The sequence below is a fragment of the Amia ocellicauda genome, chromosome 15 (assembly GCF_036373705.1).
Source record: "Amia ocellicauda isolate fAmiCal2 chromosome 15, fAmiCal2.hap1, whole genome shotgun sequence".
Lineage (NCBI taxonomy): Eukaryota > Metazoa > Chordata > Actinopteri > Amiiformes > Amiidae > Amia > Amia ocellicauda.
Window position 1 is genome coordinate 558,325 of NC_089864.1, and position 23,709 is coordinate 582,033.

General features: G+C 42.0%; 1 protein-coding gene across 2 annotated transcripts; it reads left to right on the plus strand.

The window, feature by feature from the left end:
- The first annotated feature begins 1,799 nt into the window (after positions 1-1,799).
- On the plus strand, positions 1,800-14,282 carry LOC136771481 (H-2 class II histocompatibility antigen, I-E beta chain-like). 2 transcript variants are annotated; one of them, XM_066723814.1, is made up of 6 exons: positions 1,800-1,908; positions 4,803-5,075; positions 7,571-7,852; positions 9,042-9,155; positions 13,220-13,246; positions 13,678-14,282. In XM_066723814.1, exons 1-5 carry the CDS (start codon positions 1,872-1,874, stop codon positions 13,243-13,245), a joined length of 732 nt encoding a protein of 243 aa, XP_066579911.1. In that variant the 5' UTR covers positions 1,800-1,871; the 3' UTR covers position 13,246; positions 13,678-14,282. The 2 variants fall into 2 exon arrangements, with proteins under 2 accessions (XP_066579911.1, XP_066579912.1); XM_066723815.1 differs by lacking the exons at positions 13,220-13,246; positions 13,678-14,282 and adding an exon at positions 9,740-10,552.
- Positions 14,283-23,709: the final 9,427 nt, after the last annotated feature.

Here is a 23,709-nt window from a genome sequence, read left to right on the forward strand (position 1 = left end):
GCAGTGCCAGGCATTGGCCTGCAATCTTCTAAAATTGCCGTCTAAAAGCTGAACGCAAGGCGAGCGTAGCATTTGAAAGCAAGTACAGCGAGATTGTGCCCTTTTAATGTCTGGCTGTAAGTCTCATCTGATTGCTGGACATCCAGCATCACTCTTTAGAGTCAATAAACAAAATACACATGGTAGAAATCAGAAAACTCTGAAGCTCTGTTGTGCTTGTTACCCTGTGAGAAATGTCTTCTTTCATCTTCAAGTGACACGCACTTTGAAAAGAAGACTGTCTGTCTTTGAGGTCATAAGAGTTACAGATCTGAGAAGACAAGAAACGGGAAAATCTCTAAAACAACTTAAGTGCTGATATTAAACCTGTTGTGTTGCCCCAGGGCAGTGCATACTGAGTGATGTAACTCATCATACTTATTACTCAATTTCTTATCCAGGGTGACTTACAATATATTACATATTTTTTTTACATTTTACCTATTAATACAGCTGCGCATTTACTGGAGCAATAGGTAAAGTCCAGAGCCCTGACCACTACACACACTGCTGCCCGATAATGTCTTTATCATGGAAGAGAATGAAGCTGAATTCCGTGCAGACAAATTCCTCTGCTTATCTAGACTTCATCGATTCATAAAGCAAGCTGTAAAAATGTGCTCAGAATCTCGTTTCAGTCCATTAAAAAATATTGTACTTACAAGTACTGAATTGTTATAACTGTATTATTGTCAAAGATGTTTTGTATTATTACCTGGAGTGAAACATTTTTTTTTATGCTTTAAATTTTGTTTATATTCCCTTCATATTTTCATTTCTGCAAATTCATTTGTACTGAATTATTGTAATAATGCATTTTGTCAAGCCTTGTCTGTGAAGTCACAATAAGCTTTTAAATCAATCTGACATGTTCAACATAATTAAGTTCTATGAAACCAACTTCAAACAAAGGAAAATAAATAAACCATAAGACATTAATAAAATGATGGAACTGATTAACTGATTTATTTGTTTCAGAAATTTCCAGAAAGTACTTGAATGCTTGTTTTTTTAATGAGTAGGCCCAACTCATGCTTTGCAGTTGCAACAATAAGTCCTTTTTTTATTATTACAGCACTGAACACAGGTCTTACAGACTGAACTCACACACACTGACCCCCTCCACCTGCTCCTTTCTCCTTTATCCCCTCTCTCTATGCTCCTTCCCACCGCACAACCTTTACTCCATTAACCCCTTTTTTCAGTGTGGTCACTCTGAGTCCAGAGCAGTGTGGTCACTCTGAGTCCGGCTCCAGGGCAGTGTGGTCACTCTGAGTCCGGCTCCAGGGCAGTGTGGTCTGTCCATCTCCAGGGCAGTGTGGTCACTCTGAGTCCGGCTCCAGGGCAGTGTGGTCACTCTGAGTCCGGCTCCAGGGCAGTGTGGTCTGTCCAGCTCCAGGGCAGTGTGGTCACTCTGAGTCCGGCTCCAGGGCAGTGTGGTCACTCTGAGTCTGGCTCCAGGGCAGTGTGGTCTGTCCAGCTCCTCTCTGGTGCAGTGCTCCCAGCACCAGGTCTGTCAGTCTGTAACGCAGCTCAGGAAACTGCTCTGCTCTTCTTGAAGATTCATAAAGCAGAAGAACATCAAACAGAGAACATATATATCATAATGGAGGAAATGAAATGACGCATCCAAGAGCCAGTCTCCCTAGATACTCTTGATGTCACATCACAGCTGTCTTTGATTTGTGCTGCATTCACTCAGACAGTAAACTGTGTAAAAGCGCCCAGTAAAATCAGAGACTCTCACTCCTCTCCTCACATTCAACACTCTCTCGCGCAGAGTTTATTTCTGCTCCCAGGATGTTGTTCTTTCAACTGTTGGCCTTTTTTTAATGTTTTCTTGGGACCATCTGAAGCACATTGGAGTTGGTAAGTTGTACTATTGCCATTTAAAATATAGATGTTTGCTAAGACAGAAATATTGAAAATTTGGCATATTGCAGAATTCAGTACTATTTACTAATCAGTCACCCTATAGTACCTATGATGTCCAAGGTTTAGCAGAATTGAAAATTCTAGTAGAAAGTGATCTGCTCGAAAGATGCATTATGAACTGTATATTTTCTTATGCACTTACGTAATTTTAAACTTGTAAATTGTACCATGTCTTGATCTGTAATTCTAGACTGTATTGCACCGTTATAATAATCTTATGTTTAGTATGTCGCCCTGGATACCGGCTAATGGCCCTGGGTGTCGGCTAATAAACAAACAAACAAACAAACAAATTAATAATAATAATAATAATAATAATAATAATAATAATAATAATAATAATAATAATACATGACAAGAAGGGAATTATGCAGAAAGGAGTGACAAGCACAGTGCTACTCCCAGCAGCTGTAGTTACAAGGAGGGGATGAGGGAATACCAACATGTCAACATGGCTTGGAAATGCAAGGGTAACACTTTCTAATACGTTTACATAGGTAACCATTATTAGATGTTATATAATTTATTAATATATGATGAACAACAAACTGCAAAACTGTATAGAGGTATTCATAAACTTATAAATGGATAAATTAGTCTGTGTATTAACAATGAACATTGTTATTCAATAATTAATAACAACCTTTAAATGCATGATTTATTTATTTGTTAGCAGTTTTATATGACAGTTTAATACAATTTGTGTTATTTCTGCATTCATATACCTGGATGGTTGGCTTGCACAATAAGCAGCACGTTATTACAGTCCCTCCAGAAATGTGCGATTCCGCGATCGCAGACTTTGCCTTCGTCCACAGAATTCTCTCCCTCACGCAGAATTCCACAGAATAAGACACTGACTGAAAATATAAAAACTACAAACAAATGTGGTAGCATAAATAACCACTAGTTGTCAGTAATGTTACATTAAGTAAGTAGCGCCTATTTTGCATTTAATTCACTTGTAACCACTTTTGTCAATGATCTCTGTGGTGCATGTTTGTATTGCTTGATCTGCTATTACTGTCATAGGAGGAATAAAACTAAACAGCTTAGCTTTGCCAACATGATCAGTTACCCATAGAGGTTTAAAATGGGGAGATTTTTTTTAACCAAATAGCTATAGTTAAAAAAAGTTGGAAATGTATCGGCTTAACACAGATCTCCACGAAGACGTTGAAAGTTATATTGCACAGTCTGTAACAAAGTCCTTGACCACACAAGGACATCAACAACTGATGATGATGCTAAATCATTATGAGTCTGTTAGGCATTACAGTTGATGCCAAGTTTTTCAGATTGCAAGCATCGCTGTGTAGATGTGTAAAGCTTTACATCTCAGTGTAATGAAAATTATCTTAAAGTTACGCCAGCATTTACAAACATATTTGTCACAATACATGTATCAGATAAATTAAAACTGTAGCTTATGTAAAACTGGATGGACAATCATTGTCTTTGCCTTGAGTTTGACAAAACTTATATTGGGATGGACAATCATTGTGTATAAGTATGTGAGTTATTATGATGTATACAGGGTTATACGGTTATGAATATAGATGGGTGTGGTTGGTCTGGGGCTCCCCTAGCCCTGTTGTTGAGGGGAATGGGGATGGGGGATACTTGGTCAGAGTAGGAATACACATTTTCAGAAAATACTGACAATTATGCCATAGTGGAAGGGACCACTTAAGGGCTAGGAGTTCTGGGCTGTGATCCAGAGGGCTGTGGACTGTCTCCAGAACCCCTGGCCCTCCAATCCCACACCGCCACACTCCAGGTTCAAGAGAGGACACAGTATGCTTCTGTACCTCCTCGACAAGCTGAGAGAAACCTGGGATCACCTGGTGATGGTCCCTGTCCAGGCTCAGGTGGAAGAGGTTTACGGCAGAACCCAGGGTGCACCTGCAGTGGGCTTGGTGGACTTCCCGCATGTTAACTCCACCAGTGCCGTGCTGGTCTCCCTAACTCCTCTGTTTGTGGAACCTCTTGACCTGGCCTGCCCCAACAGGCAGTGTCGCGTTACGGAGAACCTGCACCGAAGGGCTTACGATGCTGGAGACCAAGCAGCCTGCCTGCGAAACACAGAGAGCCTGCTGGCCCTTTACCCTGCCGGAGCTCGACAGTGGGGAGTCACTCCTATCTCGGCTCCCAGGCCACAGCCCAGGCAACAGCTCCGACCTCCTGCCGACCTCTGTCACTGCATTTCCAGCACCGTCCGCTTCCCCTCCTGCGCCGCGGCCCTGAGGCCTTCCAGCAGCCTCTCGCCCACCCATACACCCCCCAGCACCTCTCCAATTGGCAATTGGCGATTTCTGCCCCGTCTTCGAACTGAAGGGTCTGAACCACCGCCTCAAGGTGTTGTGCTTCAAGATGCTCACCCTGCGCACCATGTCCCAGGCCATCAAGCCCCATAGACACCTATTTTCCCATCCCCATTGGACAGGAAGTTCCTCCACTTTGCCTTCGAGGGCCGAGGGTGCTGCAGTGGTGGTTCAGGTCCTTACGGATGCATCCTTGTCGCAATCGAGCACGCTGAGTCACAATCACTCCAACACGCTGGAAGTGGCCTATAGGCAGCTTTGTTAGACAAACGCATTCACAGAGTTCCCTAGTAACAACAATGACCCATCCCCCACCGAGCTGTACCCTGGACTAGAGAAGTTCATGAATCTGTAACTGTTTTATACCAAATAGTTTATCAGTCTATGATGCTGCTGTCAACGGTGTAATAATGCAAAATCCTTAATAGTAGTATCCCTCGTCACAAACGTTTATTGCACAATGCATTTTCTGTAATACTTTACCATATCTTTTCTGTGTTTCAGAGGGATATGTGTCACAAATACATTTTATATGTGATTTTCACAAAGGGAAAGTGGATGATGTTGTCTTCATTGAACGCCGAGTTTTTGAGAGAATCAAGTGGGTTGAGTATGATAGCAGGTTGGGTAAGTATGTGGGCTTCACTAAGAATGGGAATTACAATGCGGAGCAATGGAACAAAGATCCAGAGGAACTGGGATTATTGAGGGCCTACCAAGATGGCCTCTGCAAACCTGCCGCTGCTAACGCCAGCCACGCCATACTCGATAAAACAGGTGAGCCTCAGCTTTGCACACACACTCATAATTTACTCAATTTCTTGTAGACTGTGCAAAGTAAAATTAGATCTCTGTATTTGTTATGGTTGTATTTTGGCAGCAATTTATCCCACAGATTTAACAACCAGATTTGTGAGGTGTTTAGACAGTAGATTTACATAAACACATTAAGGACAAAGGATAGGTTGTTAATACAGCCTGGCTATCTGAAAAAGGAAACACTGCCCAAGGGGGAGGGGTTTCTGCCATAGGAACCCTATTGAAATCGTCACTCTATCAAAGCTGCCTTTGGCCCCTGCGCTCGTCACTCAATCAGGTCCCGTCCCACTTCCTGTTTGTGTAAAAGGTGACGTCTGCACAGGAACTTCCTCTTTTGCCCCCACCCATGGATTCGAGAACATGAGACTCTGTGTCCGTGTTTGTGCATCAGACCATTACAAACTGCGTATTTCGGTTGGGTGTTGTTCACCACCGTTCCACTACATCTTTGCCTCTGTCTTGTGTTTATATTGGTTATATTTAAAGCTAATCCCTTGGGCAGTGCTTCCGACTTGAAAGATAACTCATGTTTTTCCAAGTTAATTATTTTAGTTTATAATGTTAATGTTAGTAGAGGGTCAGTAAAACTTTAATTAATGCATCACATTTTCTTTCTATGTATCATATATGTTGTTGTTTTTCTTATTGTTTCACTCTGATTTAAATGGAAGACAGGTTAGTAGTTAACAATAAAACGATTAATTTGGTCTGAATTTGCATTACATCTCAAGGTAGTAACGTAACACACGTGATGTTACACATTTCTCATTTCTACCAGTGGCACATTCCTCATTCTTGATTCACAAGGAAGATTTTCATTTGTAGTTAATTAAAAAAAGATAATACATTTTCCCAATTAAATACATTTTAGTTTCAGATTGTAACACTACAAAAAGAATACAGTATTAAAACTACAATTATTATTATTTTATAATCCATTATATTTTTTGTGCTTATGTTTATTCAGAGAACCAGAAAATTTTATAATTTCAGAACTGTGTTTATTTTGGAGATCCCCCGATTGTTTATTTGCAACGTGGGGCATCACTGGTAGAACAGTGAGCAGTATTGTGAATTCAGACCACATGAAACAGCTTGTCATCATTTTATTTTAAACTACTAACCTGTCTTCCACTTGAATCAGCTCCTGAATAATATGTGTTTATTTTAGTGTGTATTTTAAATATAGCCAAAAACTCATCTATATGTCATTGTAACTCAGCACTGACCCATACCTTCCACAATTGTAATAATACAGCATTACATTTGACCAGCACTGTTTACTGCATGTGCTCTTTAAACACTGAAGTCTTGTAATATCCAATACTAAATAATACTGAAAAAACCCAGGTCCCATAACTCTCCCTTAGTATTGTGGGGTGCCTTGAAGTAGAGTCACATAAGTAGTACAGAGAACAGACAACCCACCTCCTCTCATTCGTCTCAGAAACATGAACTGTACAATTACATTTAATTTTGGCAGTTATTTAACAGTAGCTCAGGTTAGTCAAAGGGACTTAGATAATATTCAGTTGTGGGCCGACACCTGGCAGATGAAATTCAATGTGGAGTGCAAGGTAATACATGCAGGTAACACAAATGTCCACTATAATGACACTATGGGAGGAATAGAACTAGATGAAGTAACGCATGAGAAAGACCTAGGAGTCTATGTGGACTCCTCACTTTCTCCATCCAAACAGTGTGGGGAAGCAATACAAAAGGCAAACACAATGCTAGGGTATATTGTCAAAAGTGTAGAGTTGAGAACAAGGGCAGTGATGTTCAGACTGTACAATGCACTAGTTAGAGCTCATCTGGATACTGTGGACAGTTCTGGGCTCCACACTTCAAGAAAGCTATTGCTGCTCTAGAGGCAGTTCAGAGGAGAGCAACCAGACTTATTCCAGGTCTGAAGGGAAAGTCCTACTGAGAGACTGAGGAACTGAACCTTTTTACCCTGGAACAGAGGAGACTATGTGGGGACTTGATCCAAGTCTTCAACATCATGAAGGGCATCGACCACATCAAACCAGAGGAGCTTTTCCAGATCAGCAGGGACACACGCACCCGGGGACACAAATGGAAATTGGGTTTCAAGGCATTCGACACAGAAAACAGGAGACACTTCTTCACACAGAGAGGCGTCACAATCTGAACAAACTCCCCAGCGATGTGTCTGAAGAGACAATTTGGGAACATTCAATAACAGACTGGATAGGATCCTTTAGTTATTAATGACACAAAACGAGCACGATGGGGCGAATGGCCTCCTCTCGACTGGACTTTCTTTTATACTTATGTTCAAATTATAGTCACCTGATCTAAATACTTAACCTATGTTCTACTGTGCTGCACCTGAAGTTAAGAAATCTGCCCCAAAATATTTTAAAAATGCATATAGTTATATTTCAGTCTGAATTAAAACCATATTCATCTGCTTTTGTTTCCAGTTGAACCCTCTGTCAGTATCACTTGGACCCCAGCACTCAGCTCAAAGCAGCCCACCACTCTCGCATGCCATGCTTTTGGCTTCTACCCACAACAGATCAAGGTCACCTGGCTGAGAAATGGCACTGAGGTGAAGCACGGCGTGATGTTCACCGACCTGATGGCTGACGGAGACTGGTACTATCAGATACACTCGCACCTGGAGCTCATGCCCCGGTCTGGAGAGACCATCTCCTGCAGAGTGGAGCACAGCAGCCTGAAGGAGCCCCTGGAGATAAAGTGGGGTGAGAGACACCAAAAAACTCTTAATTGTATTGATTGAAAAAGGGAGATGTCACAGTTCTTGGTAAATATGCGTAGTGTGTGCAGTTTGAAGCTCCTCACTGGGATTTGAACCACACTACCCAGGAGCTCCTCCTCCACTCCGCACTGCACCAGCTCCACCCAGTAGAGCGATCAGCCAGCTCTGGGTTACATCAACGAGCCATGTTACTCACACATGTATAGTAATAACTGACAGATGAATGGACACAAAATATAATACAAGTTTAATCAAGCAAGAATAAAATACTCAATAATATATATTATTTACATGTATTTATTTTTGTGGATGACCACAATGCACAACATTGAATGAGAATCTTAATCCCACCTGCCCAATTGCAAATTACAGACTCAGCAATTGATGGCAGTGAAGACATGAGGGGCTTTTACAAAAGCATCAGTACATTTGATCAGTATCAACTTTCAGCCGCCACAGGGGTCATCGCCTGTGCACAAACACGCAACTCCAAACTCCATTATATGCACGTATTAAACTAGTCTTTAAGAACACGGCTGTATCAACAACTCGTTTTATCCCATTGTGAATTATTCTAACAAGTAAAACCAACACACTTGCATATTTTATCGTATTTTTAATTAATAGGCTATACAAACATTTTTTGCAAACAAAATAAGTTACTTTTTCCAGCCAAAGCATTTTAAATTAAAATTAAATTATATATGTTTTTACAACAGTAAAGTAACAAGTCTTTTAGTGTTAATTTGATCAATATTATATTTATAATGGCAGTAGGGAAGTGTCTCCTATCTGCTCCACTGATGTGAAGGCTGTCTGTCTGCCCCAGCTCTAAAACACCGCCGCCGCAGTGCATGCTGGGAATTGAGCCAGTCAAGTGTCACACTGCCAGGATCAGATGCTACCGATCCTTTGATCTGGATCTGTACCATCTCCCTGAGAGGTGCATTTGATCCGATTGCCGAGCGTTTACACTGCCCTTTCTGAGCAGGACCAAATGTACCGACGCACTTGAACGGAACAGAAATGACAGTGTAAATGCGCCTATTTAGGTGCCTCTAACAAACAGAATCGTGCCAACAAGGACCTGGGTTCTGATTAATGATTTACAGGTGGGTTGATGCTTTGATGGAACCTGGACCTAAAGATACTAATAAACCTTGTTGTTCCAGATCCCTCGATGCCCGGGTCTGACAGGAACAAGATCATTATCGGGGCGTCTGGTCTGGTGCTGGGTCTTGTCATCGCAGCTGCAGGGGGAGTCTACTACAAGAAGAAATCCACAGGTAAAAAGGAGAAGATGTTTGTCTCACTTTGCATGTCAGTAACTTTGAAGAAGTTTTGGGATAAATATTCTGTGCATTCTATGATTGTGTGCCAGGCTGCTGTCTGTCCGCTCCCTCGCAAACAGGCTGTGGGCAAGGAGCACCGTGGCGACTGAATAGAACTAGTATTGCATGAGAAAGACCTAGGAGTCTATGTGGACTCCTCACTTTCTCCATCCAAACAGTATGGGGAAGCAATAAAAAAGACAAACACAATGCTGGGGTATATTGTCAAAAGTGTAGAATTGAGAACAAGGGCAGTGATGTTCAGACTGTACAATTATTATTATTATTATTATTTTATTTCTTGGCAGACGCCCTTATCCAGGGTGACTTACAACATAAGTGCAAAAATACAGAGAAGTACAAGGCATCAATCATTACAAATTCAACTTAGCTAAAATACAGCAATTCAAAATACATTTTACAAATTACAATTACAATTTACACAAGTACAGTGTAGCGTTATGTTGGGTGTATTTTGATAAGAGCATTTGGGCTCTGAGCTGAAGCACTGATCTAAAGAAGACCTCTCCCCCCCAAAGTTATCAGATTTCCTTAGCTCATCAAAGTGACAGTTTTGGGGAGGATGGCACTGAGAAGAGGCCAAATAGTTTGGAATCCTGCTATGAGATGTCTGGAGAAAGGGACCTGTAGGTGATAAAAACTCTCTGAAGTGGACGAGAGCCGAAATCCCGACATAGAGCTACGAACCCGGGCCAACCGGCATTTCCAAAAGATGGCATGGATTCACATCAGTCATAAATCAAACCCCCCTCCAATAGGACACTGGGGGCTGAAACCGAAATCCAATCTCAAGAACTCAAGAACCAATCACCTATTGCTCTGACAGACTATAAAGAACAGCGCACAGTCTCTTTCTCGCTCTCTCTCACCTGAACCAGAAACTCGCTGCCACAGCTCAACCTGTAGCTCTGTTGCCAGAACTGGAACCAGAAACCAACCAAGTCTCTGCCGGCAACAGAAGAGTTAAACTGGGAGAAGGAGATTGAGCCGTACGAAGAATTCTTTTAAAGGACTTTATTAAATAAAGAACTTTACAGACTGCGCTGCCCGCCTGTGCCCACCTGATCAGTGGAGTTTTACAGCTGGACAATTGACTAAGTCGACTGTATACGAAAGTGTCAGTCATTTAAATAGCTATTTGAGTCGTAAGAAACTTGACCCTTGGAACAAACAGGGCCCTGCTTTCCTCAAAGACTTTGTCTTCAAGTAACTACGGTGGAACCCTGCTTACAAAGAAGATTTTGTGCACAACCTTGGAGCCTTCAAACCAGTGGAAAATCTGTTTGGAAACGACTCTACATTCGCGAAACCCCAACTTCCAGGTGCATCGACTGAGTGGAAGTTCTTGGACGAAGCCGAACCGGACGGCCTTTGTTCCAAACCACACGGACCTCGTGCCGTGTGCTGTTATCTGAGCCCGAAGCCAGAGAGGCCTCTCTGCGACGAAGTTCAGATAAGTTTAACAGTTTGGAGTTTGTGATTCATGACATCTGAGAAATCAATTAGAAATGTTAATCTGTGATTCATAACTCTAGAATGTGTAATATCATTTAGTTTTCTTAAATATAAATGTGTGTTGCATTAAACTGTTTTGTTGATAATTTTAGAAATAAAATCTGTCAACGCCAAGAAATATCTTCTCATTCCTGTTTAACTGTTTAGTCTGAAATTGACACAAGTTAATAGACATTAGATTATTGGTGGCCCTGCCTATCCCTAATCATTGAATAATAATCAGTTAAGGGAAATTGTGGTAACAAGTAACGATAGGATCTTTCTCGGCACCTAAACATTAATGAGACTGATATATATATAACGAGAAGTTACCTGACATAAATACTAACCTGCGTAGTTATTTAATGTCTGACTAACAATACTAACGAGAGACTCACCTTCGTCTTACTAACCGGTATTGTAGTCAATGTGTTTATAACCTTTTTTGTTTAACGATTTGTGTTATCATATGCAATCCCATGGTCTTTGATTTGGTCATGGAAGTGATTTGTCTTTGATTTGTTGATCTAGAGTTGAATTTTAATTAGTTTTTCCCTTTTGTATAATTAGTGTAGTGCTACATTTAGTCTTTGTTTTTGAATAAATTTGACAATTTATATCTTTGGAATTGGTGTCTGTGTCCAAATATTACAGAAATTAAGTTCTACAAGATTCCAGGATTCGTGATAAGGTGATACTATAAATTCACTTCTTAAATTGAAATTTATAATTGTACCTTACGCTACATACAGTAAGAGACGTGAAGCTAAGTGCTGTCAAGATGTAGGGTTACAGATGAGGGCTACGGGAAAGGGAGCAAGAGGAGAACAATCAAGAACGTGAGGAGCATAATAAGCTGAAGTGCTATCTAGCAGGGATATAGGACTAATATTACAAGTGCTGTCGGAAGAGATGCGTCTTGACTAAGCACCGGAATGAGGTCAAGGACTCTGCTGTTTTGACTTCGGTGGGCAGGTCGTTCCACCACTTAGGGGCCAGGGATGAGAAGGAGCGGCTCTGGAGGAAGGAGAGTGGGGAGGAGGCAGAGTTAGCCTTCTGGCACTGGAGGAGCGCAGTGGTCTGGTGGGGATGTATGGAGAGACGAGTGACTGAAGGTAACTTGGTGCAGTGTGGTCGAGACAGCGGTAGGTGAGGGTCAAAGTCTTGAACTGAATGTGTGCCGCTATCGTGAGCCAGTGGAGGGAGCGGAGCAGTGTAGTAGCGTGTGTGAATTGGGCAGAGAGACACCAGACGAGCCGCAGAGTTCTGGATGAGCTGGAGTGGGCGGGTAGTGGATGCAGGCAGGCCGGCCAGGAGGGAGTTGCAGTAGTCCAGGCGAGAAAGGACCAGTGACTGGACGAGTAGCTGAGTTGAGTAGTCGGTGAGGAAGGGACGGATCCGGCGTATGTTGCTTAGGAAGAATCTGCAGGTGCGTATCAGCGTGGTGATGTGCTGGGTGTAGGAGAGTGCAGGATCGAGGGTGACTCCTAGATTTTTAGCGGAAGAAGAAGGAGAGAGTGTGGTGGATTCCAGGGGGATCGAGATGGGGAGGTCAGCAGAAGGTGAGGAAGAGGGGGGGAAAAAGAGGAGATCTGATTTGGAGAGGTTGAGCTTGAGGTGGTGTGAGTGCATCCAGGTGGAAATGGCAGACAAGCAGGAAGAGGGACACATGCACCCGGGGACACAAATGGAAATTGGGCTTCAAGGCATTCAAGACAGAAAACAGGAGACGCTTCTTCACACAGAGAGGCGTCACAATCTGATCAAACTCCCCAGCGATGTGGCTGAAGAGACAATTTGAGAACATTCAAGAACAGACTGGATAGGATCCTTGATCACTTAGTTATTAATGGACACCAAACGAGCACGATGGGGCGAATGGCCTCCTCTCGACTGGACACTTATGTTCTTATGTGACGTCAGTGGTAGCTGTGCTCCGTCTATTTAATCTCGCTCCCTGCCTGGGGGACTGGCGCTCCTGCCTTGGTCTACGCGGAGGATCTTATTTGTTGTGGATGTTCTGTGGGCTTTGTTTTTCCCCTTGTATTGTATTTTTTTCGTTGAACTATTGAGAACTTTAATAAAGCCAGGACACCGCCGGAATATTAGACTCTCTCCCCACCCATTTTGTCCGGCTTTTACACACACACACACACACACAAGTAAAAATAATGTGATATGTTGTAACAATGGTAAGTCACCCTGGCTAAGGGTTTCTGCTAAGAAATCGAGTAATAATAATATTATCAGTATGAAGCTTTATATATTAATTGTTTTCCAGTGTTACAGCAAAAATATTTCTGTATATTTGTATTGCTTGTGCAAAGTTGTTTGTATGATATAGCTTGTATGCAGTTGTAAATATGTTTGGACAGTTTTGATGCCTAAACAATATTACTATGATAAGAAAGCTTATTACAATGATATAACACATCCATATAAAATGCCTAATTTCACGATTGTTTTCTAAATATTGGTTTATTTCTCCCTCTGTCTTGTAACAGGACGTATACTGGTCCCAACAAGCTAAGGTAAGACTCCACACAACACATTTTATTTCTTCACCACAGTTTTAGCTCACTGCATAGATAATAAGAAGTTCTGTCATTACTGTGAAAAACACATTCTGAATACAACCGTATATGTGTAATCCTGACAGACACAACTGTAAAATATAACCCATTGCTTCATAATTTAGAGTTACAATTTATGAATGAATTAACAATTTTAGAGTTTTACACCAGATCTGACTTGTCAGTAACTTGTATGACAGGGCTGGTTTAATAATTCACCCCAAAATTATCATTTTAAATATATTTTCCTACAAAAAGATTTTTATTTCTATGTTTATTTACGTTTTGGTAATAGGACTATATTTGATTTATATATAAATCAAATAAATACCTCTGTGTTTGTGGACCCACAAGTCCACAGATTGTTCAATGTGACGCTTGTTTTACAGACACCTTCGAGCGCATGCAGACGGGTTTAATGGAAGAACAACGGAGGGGTTTGCAGATACAGAAATATAAATGTCAAACAAATGTGACCTGTGGAATTATAATCCAGTTCTAAACTTGTTGATAACTAATGTTGCACTTCAGGGGCCTCATGCAACTACATTTTGGGGGGAGGGGGGTGGCACAGTTGGACAACAAATTAATTATGTTACAAATAGTCTATATTTAATATTTGTATCTACATCGTTAGAGTAATGTAGTAGGGTTGCACTAATGGTTATTGTTTTTTTGACATTTTTAGTTTGAAGTCATTTCACTATATCCGGAAGTCTTTTCATGGTTAAATGACAACTCGTTCTGTGAATTCGCCAGGCAACAATTGGTTCCCGACAACTCGTCCGTCCTGGCGACAATTCACCCACATCATACGTTCCCCGCATGAGCATTTGTAACAATGAATGCATTTACTGATTGTACAGCCACAGAACACATACATATACATATAAGCTTATACATTTATTTGAGACTAACTCCAATAATTCAATTGTAAGAGAATTTGTGATTGCTTGGTTTTTCAGTCAGTCTAAATAAATAGTTGAACTGAAAACTCAAAGTCAGTTGGTTTCTCTTTTAAGATCCTTTTTAGAGGGAAGATGTGGTCAAGTCACAGATGTGCAATAATCATTTATTTTGACAAAAATAGGAAACTAATATCATTCAATTATATTACTGAAAATAAGAAATATTAAGCTTCGCTGGATTACAGTAAGAAACAGATAATACCCATTTTCTTCTTTCTCCTCACAGTACAGCTTATAGGCCAGTCTGGTCAGGCAGGAAGCGATGTGTCTCTCTCTGTCTCTCCTCTCCAGCTCTGTCTTGTCTCTCGTTGCAGGATGAAGAAGTTAAGAGAAACTCAAATTCTCTTTGTTTTCCCTTTTATAAGGTTTCCTTCCAACCAATAGCATTTTGCCACCACCATGACTTGGGTGCCTTATGCTAAAGTAATCTAGAAGTGGGGGTCATTTCGAATTTGACTAGGAGCCAATCAGAGGACAGGTCCCTTTTGGTCTCTGGTCATAAAGATAGGGTTACCAGGGCTACCAGGGGCTACCAGGGGCTACCAGGGGTTACCAGGGGCTACCAAACCAGATGATATAGAATTTCCCATAGAAAAATACATTCTAACAAATAATATCTTACACAATCATGTACAACTAATCAGGACAGTTGGGTGCATCTATAGGCTACTTAAAATAGGTTTCACAATAAAGCTTTTGTCTTCACTAGGCGTTTTAGATTCAATTCCTGATGTAGGGACGTTATTTTGTAAGTAGGTATAGTTTTTTTTATTATATATATACACTAATCAGCCATAACATTATGATCACCTGCCTAATATTGTGTAGGTCCTTCTTTGCCGCCAAAACAGCCCTGACCGATCGAGGCATGGACTCCACTAGACCTCTGAAGGTGTGCTGTGGTATCTGGCACCAAGACATCAGCAGCAGATCCTTTAAGCAGCCCCATACGCAACAAACTGCGATGCACTGTGTGTTCTGACACCTTTCTATCAGAACCAGCATTCACTTTTTTAGCAGTTTGAGCTACAGGAGCTCGTCTGTTGGGTCGGACAACGCGGGCCAGCCTTCGCTCCCCACGTGCATCAGTGAGCCTTGGCCGCCCATGACCCTGTTGCCGGTTCACCGCTTTTCCTTCCTTGGACACTTTTGATAGGTACTGACCACTGCAGACCGGGAACAGCCCACAAGAGCTGCAGTTTTGGAGATGCTCTGACCCAGTCGTCTAGCCATCACAATGTGGCCCTTGTCAAAGTCGTTCAGATCCTTACGCTGCCCATTTTTCCTGCTTCTAACACATCAACTTTGAGGACAAAATGTTCACTTTGCTGCCTAATATATCCCACCCACTGATATATATATATATATATATACTATTATTTCCCGGAGTGGTACCCCCGAATGGAATCAGAGAAGAACGAACAGAGAATGTATGCATAAGGTGATTAATAAGTATTTTACACAACTACATATTTTTCAGCTGTGTGTGTCTGTGTGAGAGAGCATTTCATATTATTTTTATTTATTTGTTTATTTATTTATTAGCAGACACCCTTTTCTTACACAATGTAAGAGCATTTGAAAAGTTCAATAATACAGTATACAATTACAGATCAAAACAATACAATTTCAAGTTCAAAATTACACAAGTGCATATAGGCAAATATACAGTTTATACAAAATACAAGTCCTACGTGTGTCAGCATTTCATGTGTGTGTGTGCGAGTGTTTCATATGTGTGTGCACAAAAAGTTTGAATTATTTCCTAAACGGCCCCTCATAGCAGTGGGAGAAACGCATACTGCCCTTGGTTAAGGCTAGATTGGACTAAGTTATACAAGCTACTAAGCTATAATGTATTTGTATGCATTTATCAATTACCCCTGCTGAGAAACTCATAGAGACTTGTAGAGTAGATATGACTCCCTCTCAAGTCTGTGGCTCAGAAGTCTGTATTCCTGCTCTGACATCTCCTGTATAATAGGTTGTACGCTGCCTCCGTGTGCTGATTTTGTGTGACTGAAGGAGGTGTTAGGCTACTTAATGTGTCATTAGTGTCTTCAGTGCTAAACTGATACCAGTTACTGTTCAAGCATCTTTGCTTGGGTCCAAACACAGTGAAATGGTGGGCATCTAACTCTGCTGGAGTGGGACACTCTCTCATATATTCATCTCCTGCCAGTCGAGCTTTTGGCAAGATTAAACTGGTCTCTGTTTCTAAATAAAAAATACATTTAAAAATGGTGTGCGTACTGTTTTGTACAACTATAGGATCAATCAGGTAAATACATATTACTGCAAATGAGCTTTTCACACTCTCACTTTATTACTAAAGCATTGATTTGGTCTTGTTGTACTATTTCTGTTTTAATTGTGTCACCAATAATCTCCACCTCCTACCTGTCTGACTCTCACTGGTGCTGCTGACACTGCAGCTTCACAGAGACTTCAGTCACAGGGGCTTTCAAACAACATGGATGTGCTGCTCTGCATCCTGGCTCAACACACTCATTGATCTGAAGAGAAAAGGGTCTCAAACAACAACGATAATAATAAAGATCAGAGTCACATCTACATGTAAAAGATCTCCACAGAGTGTACAGTGAGTTGTTTTTTTTATAAATATATGCAAGTAGAAAACACTAAGACTATCAGGGTTAGACATCAATCTGCTGATTGGTCAGATGTCCATCCAATGGGCTGTAACTGATCTGCATATTTCCAGATGTACAATCAACCAGCCCTCCAGCTGAGATGAGAGACCTGTCCTGCCGTGTGCCCTGATGTCAGGTTCTCAGTTTGATCTTACCCAAGTTCACCGCCAGATGCCACTCTTGTCCTTACTTTTGTTTAGTTCTTGTCTCTCCTTATCATTGAATTATCATCCCCATCAAATGGAATAATTACCTGCCTATGTCTCCTGTCTCCCTGTCCCCCAGTCTGTGTATATATACCCTGTCCAGCCACTCTTCCAGGGCGAAGTCTGGTTTGCGTCTCGTGCAACAGTCCAAGCCTTATTCTAATATTTATTGCCCTCCTGTGTTCACGACCTTTTGCCTTTTCTCCCGCTGATGACTCCTGGATCCCCTGTCTTGTTCTGATTGACCCTTCGCTAGTATTTGACTTCACCTTTGTCTCACCGCTCATCCGCACCTGCGTTCTGCACATCAGTCTACAGTCCTGAGTTACACCTGGACAGACTCTCACCTCCTTGACAATAGCTGACACTTAACGATAACGAAAAGGGTTAGCCACAGGGATTTATTGCATTTTCACAGACAGGATGGCTCCAAGGAAAACACCGAAACAGAGTTATTTCAATAAAAATCAGGATGTAATGTCTGTTACTTCATAACAGAATGGTATGACTAGATCCATGACGCAGCCCCACTGAGCTCGAGTGCTGTGTCTTTATCAAAACGCTCTTGGAGACTGTGGTGAGAGAGGGAAGTCCAGGAGTCAGACAACTGCCAGGTGCCACGCAATTGCTAAAAAGAAGATATTAAAAAGTTACATTCAAAGTCAAAGGGGTGCCACACGATAAACCTGTCAATGTTCTCCCCGCCACTGTGTTTGACCCGTGGTGATAATATGTGGTATGAAACGGTCGAGTCCAGCCAGTCGATTCGTAACCAGTGTATTGCAGTGCCAGGCCAATGTGAACACAAGCAGGGTCCCTGCCTGTGACTCCTCCCTGTGGCTCCTCTGTCTGGCTCTGGCACAGAGCCCTGTCACAGCTGGATTTAGATGGCTATTTTGTGGGGCAGCACTGCCCCACACTGAGTAGAGGTTAGGGCTGTATAAATGGGTTCATATGTAAGTGACCCTGGTTAAGGGTGTCTGCTAAGTGATGATTAATGTAATGTGTGCAGTAGCTGTGTCCACTGATCTCCACAGGATGGTGCTCAAACACAGTCATTTCCAGGAGCCCTGCACTGTGTTTGCTGATGTTTCTAAAAGCTGAGTGCAGTTCATTCATCTTTTCACCAGGGGTCCACCCCTCTTTCTCATACACTTATATTACAATAAAATCACATTCCCACCCAATTCTATGAGGTGATTCATTTAGTTCAGTAAATATTGTACATGAACTATACCTGATTATGATGTTGTGACAAAGCTCCCTGAGGAGGTGTGTCACCAGGAAAGTTTTAGGAAAAAAGCAACAGTGGATGTCCCGGGCCAGAGTGGTGCCAACATCATAATGTGTGCAGCAATAACCGCTGATGATTGCTGTTACATAAACCGCTAATTGGGCCATACAACGCAGAGCTCCTTATTTCAGTCCTGGATGAGCTCTATAGAAGGATTGTGTCAGGTGAGGAAAGAAGACAAGAGGGCAAGTGAGTTGAAATATGCCAACCTTTGTACTTGTATGGGCATGTTTTACGTATAATAACAATAAGAGCATTGTTTCAACAAAAAGCAGAAGACCCTGTAGCCCTGAAGACAATGATACAGAGACACTGGTTAGTGCACACATTGTGTGCTTCTTTGTTTAGATCAGAGGTCTCAATCCCTGGAGCACCGCAGTGTCTGCTGGGTTTCGTTCCAGTCCAGCTCTTGGCTCCTTAGTGTTCTACTTAAACAATTAACTGGATGAATTAAACACTTCTCTCCAGACTCTGAAATGTTCTGTGGGTTCAATGTTTTGAGTATATATATATATATATATATATATATATATATATATATATATATATATATATATATGACTATATATATAAAAATGAGAGTAATTTAGAGTAAAACTACCTACCTGAGTAAGTAATGAAAATGAATATAACTTTAATATTCAACGCTGACAAATCAATCAAATCAAAGTAATGTCAAAACAAACAATAAAAATACAGTACACATTCAGTCCATTCGTTCTTGTCGATCAGGCCATTGTTTTCATCAACATCGCACTGGATATTTTCCCTCGCAATGCAGCGAGGAAGAAATCTCCTTGCAGGGCACATCCACGCTTGGCAGTCCTGTGCAGTGATTGCTAGACTGCTGGCATTCATTATGTCTAGGAGAGACATCTGGTCATGTGGACGGTAATCATACACTTTCCACCCCCACACAGATAAGAATTCCTCAACTTGATTGAAAAAAGGAGAATACGGAGGGTGACATTGCGTTACCGTTCTTGCGGGGGCTGCAAACCATAACCATAACTAGCCGGAAGTAGTGGACAGCAACATTGTCCCATATGATGAGGAAGCAGGACATGCCAGGCCTCACCAGCCCTCTCTCTCTGGTGTAATGTGTCAAGAATTGTGAGGAGATGTTTTGTATTGTATGGGCCAATTGTAGGGATGTCTCCATTCCTTTTGTATGCGCTATACAACATTTTCTTTCTCTTGATATTTTTTTGCATACTTCTATTAAACCATTTTGGCCAGTGTTTTTTGGTCCTCAATTTGCTAAGTTTTGGTACACATTGTACAAGTATTATATTCTTAAAATATAACCATCCATTTTCAACTGAATCTGTATCCAGTGTGCTCCAGTCTACCTCTTCTAAGTGCCGTCTCATACCTTCAAGGTTTGCTTTTCTAAAATTGTAGATCATTGTTTTAGACTTGGACCTTGTTTTTTGTAAGAATGCCTCAAAGCTAACCATGTTGTGATCACAGTTTGCCATTGGTTCACTAACTAGTGTCCCTCTGACTCTATCTTGGTCATTTGAAAAGATCAAGTCAATGCATGCTCTCTCCCTGGTTGGTTCCCTGACAAATTGAGTTAGAAAGCAGTCATTTACCATGTCAACCATTTCGATTTCTGCTTCTGTAGTCCCCACTGGGCTTTCCCAGTGTGTTTGGGAAATTGAAATCCCCATTATAACAGACACATCCTTGCTACATGCAGTCCTGATTACACTGTACAATGCAGCATCTTTCTGAATATCTGAGTTGGGTGGTCTGTAACACACTCCTACCACTAATCCTCCAGATCTTTTATTCAAAAGTTTGACCCACAAAGATTCTGTTTCGTTACTGGGATCTAATTTGAGTTCTTCTGCCTCAATGTCATTTTTCACATATAATGCTACCCCACCTCCTCTTCGAGGACTGTGTGAATCCTTTCAACTTGTATTCATCCCCATCATTTTCTGGGCACGGGAACAGGGGACCCAGTTGCAGTGCGTGGTAGAGGTGGTCAGACAGGCGTGGGTCGTATACCAGCAGAACAGGGCAATCAAGGGCAAAGCAAAGACGGGGTTGTGGTCACAGGGTCGGGCGATCAGGCAAACATAGTCCAGAGGAAAGTCCAAAGTCATGGTCGGGCGGTCAGGCAAGGAATCCAGGGAACAAGGCAATAATCAAGGCATGGGGAGTAACGCTCGGAGATGTAGTAAATACTGACAAAACTTGACAAATGCTGGGAGTTAGTTAGGGGTTTATAAGTGGTACAGAAAAACAGGTTGGGAGGTGCAGGGCGAATGGGAGCAGAGGGTGATTGTGGAAGTGCGCATGGGTTTCAGGAATGGTGATTGAATGAAGGGAGCTGGGAGAGGTGACAGGGAAAGACAGTGTGACAGTACTGTCCCTCAGGTTGGTGTTTATACACTGTACTGTCCCTCAGGCTGGTGTCTATATACTGTACTGTCTCTCAGGCTGGTGTCACGCGCTGTCCTTCAGGCTGTGACAGGGGGACACATACTGGGCAGCCAGTGGAGCTGTGTGTCCCTCTCCCAGCATGACTAACAGCTTTTCTGTGTTTGTCATTTGTGAGAATTGTGGGATGGAGAGAGTGATTTTATTAATAAAATTGTCCCGTGTTTGGGAGTATTTTTCATAGGTCAGGAGAAAGTGCATCTCTGTCTCGACCTCTCCTGTCTCACAGTGACCACAGAGCCTGTTCTCCCTGTCCAGTCATTGGTCCCGGTGTGGACCAGGATGGTGCGGGGGGTCCCCAGGGTGGGTCAGGTCAGCAGCTGCAGGGCTCTTGCTGTGTCAGCAGCTGCAGGGCTCTTTCGGGGGCAGTGCTTGTGGCGGGGATGTGGGCAGTGCATGTGGCGGGGATGTGGGCAGTGCTTGTGGCGGGGAATGGGGCAGTGCATGTGGCAGGGATGTGGGCAGTGCTTGTGGCGGGGATGTGGGCAGTGCTTGTGGCGGGGGCTGTGTGTGTGTGTGTGTTTGGGGTGTGTTGCCAGGGTAGTGTGTGTGTGTGTGGGGGGGACGTTAGTGTGGGTCAGTGTGTGTGCTCTGGCTGGTGTGGCAGTAGTCTCAGGGCCACGGTGTGGCAGGGGGGACAGTCAGGTGGTGTAGCTGCTCTCTCAGGCCCTGCAGTTCTTTGGTGAGGGTCCTCTCTCTGCGCTGCTGCTTCTCTCTCGCTGCGCTCAGCTCGCCCCTCAGGGTCTGGTTCTCCTGCTGCAGTCCTGTCAGTTCAGCTCTCAGCTCGCTGACCGCAGCTCTGCTCTCCTTCTTCCTCCTTTAGAGTGAGCAAACACTCTAACCCTAACAGATGCTGGGTTTCTTCCCTGGTGATGCTCTACAGGCCTGCACTGCACCTGTCTTTAGTTCCTGATTGTTCTTGGGTCGTTTTGCCTTCAGTTTTGTCTTCATCAGGTGAAATGCTGCTCAATTGGATTCAGGTCAGGTGATTGACTTGGCCATTGCAGAACATTCCACTTCATCGCCTTAAAATAGTCTTGGGTCACTTTTGCAGTATGCTCCAGGTCATTGTCCATCTGCACTGTGAAGCGCCAGCCAATGCGTTTTCAAGCATTTAGCTGAATCTGAGCAGATAATATAGCCCTAAACACTTCAGAATTCATCCTGCTGCTTTTGTTAGCAGTCACATCATCAATAAATACAAGGGAACCAGTTCTCTTGGCAGCCATACATGCCCATGCCATAACATGCTTCACAGATGAGGTGATCAGTTCCTTCCCTTCTCCATACTCATCTCTTCCCATCATTGTGGTACAAGTTGATCTTTGTCTCATCTGTCCATAGGATGTTGTTCCAGAACTGTGCAGGGTTCTTTAGATGTTCTTTGGCAAACTCTGATCTGGTGTAATGGCATTGGTATGTATGGCTACCAAGGGAACTGGTTCCCATGTATTTATTGATGATGTGACTGCTACATTCATGCTTGTGCTTGTACTGGCATATGTTGCCTTATTAACACTGTATTCCAGCGTGGGGTTACATTAATATCCTTATTTATTTTTCTGCCTTTTCTATCAATTTTTCCTTTGTTGTATTCCTTTCTTTCTTCTCTAGTATTGTATTATATTTGAGCCCTTTTGATAATTTTTTTGGTAGGCTTCAGTTTTCTGTTAATTTCCTAATCTATTTTAGTATTTTTGAAACAATTTTCTGGTTTAGATGTTAAATGATATATTACGATATTGATCTCCACTATAATTATATAATATTTCATTCAAAATAAAAGCTATTGTTTGTTTTTTAAGAACAACTATGCACTCTAAACTTACTCTCTTTCTCTGTTTATCTATGCATGTACAGCTGTGATACAAAGTATGCACATCATTCATTCGAATCTATGTTATCCAGTGATTAATTTAGATCATCACCCCTCCCTGTCTCAGCTCATTGCACTCGGATGGCTTCTCCACAAGTCCCTCTGGACTGGCACACTGTCCCACTGACTCTGGTACTAAAGCCACCTGTTCCCCAGTCACTGCTGATGAGGGCCGGGGAGAGCGTCTCATTGGCTGCGGCCCAGAGCTCCACTAAACTGCAGTGTGTCCTGCTTCCTGTGCAGATGTAACATCTGGTGGAGGTTAGAGTGTCTCAGGGACCTTCCTTTGTAAACCCCCTGCGCTGGAGCCAACTGCACAGCTGCTGCAGGCAGAAGATCAGACAATAGGGAAGTGTTTGTGGTATGAAGACACACTAATGTCTGTCACCCACACAAAGAGGGTACCTGTCCAGTTTATCTGTTTATCTATAGACTCTCAGAATGACAGCGTCTCCTGTTAGTGTGCTGTAAAGACAGAGCTGCTGTGTGCTGTAATGTGTTATGAGTCAGTACACCCTAAGAACAGCCAGTTCCTCAAAGAACTTTAAATGGTTCTTTGGGTTGTCCCCTATATGGAACCTTTATTTAGTTCTTTAAAGAAGTATAAATTAAAGTTCTTCAAAGAACCCTCTACCAATATCAACAATGGATCTTTAAAAAACCAGGAAGTTATTTACAGATCCTTACTGTCGTCTTTCTATCCAGTTCTTTAGGTAACCCTGATTAAACATTCCCTTGTGATATTTTATTTTCTCATAATTAACTTATATACATTATGTAATTTATGCAAGTAATATATATATATATATATATATATATATATATATATATATATATATATATATATATATATATATATATATATGTACATAATGGTGTGGTGCTATCACCTATATATAAATATGTATATTATATATACTCACATTAATATTTAAATGTACAAGTTTAATACAAAAAAATGCATTGTAT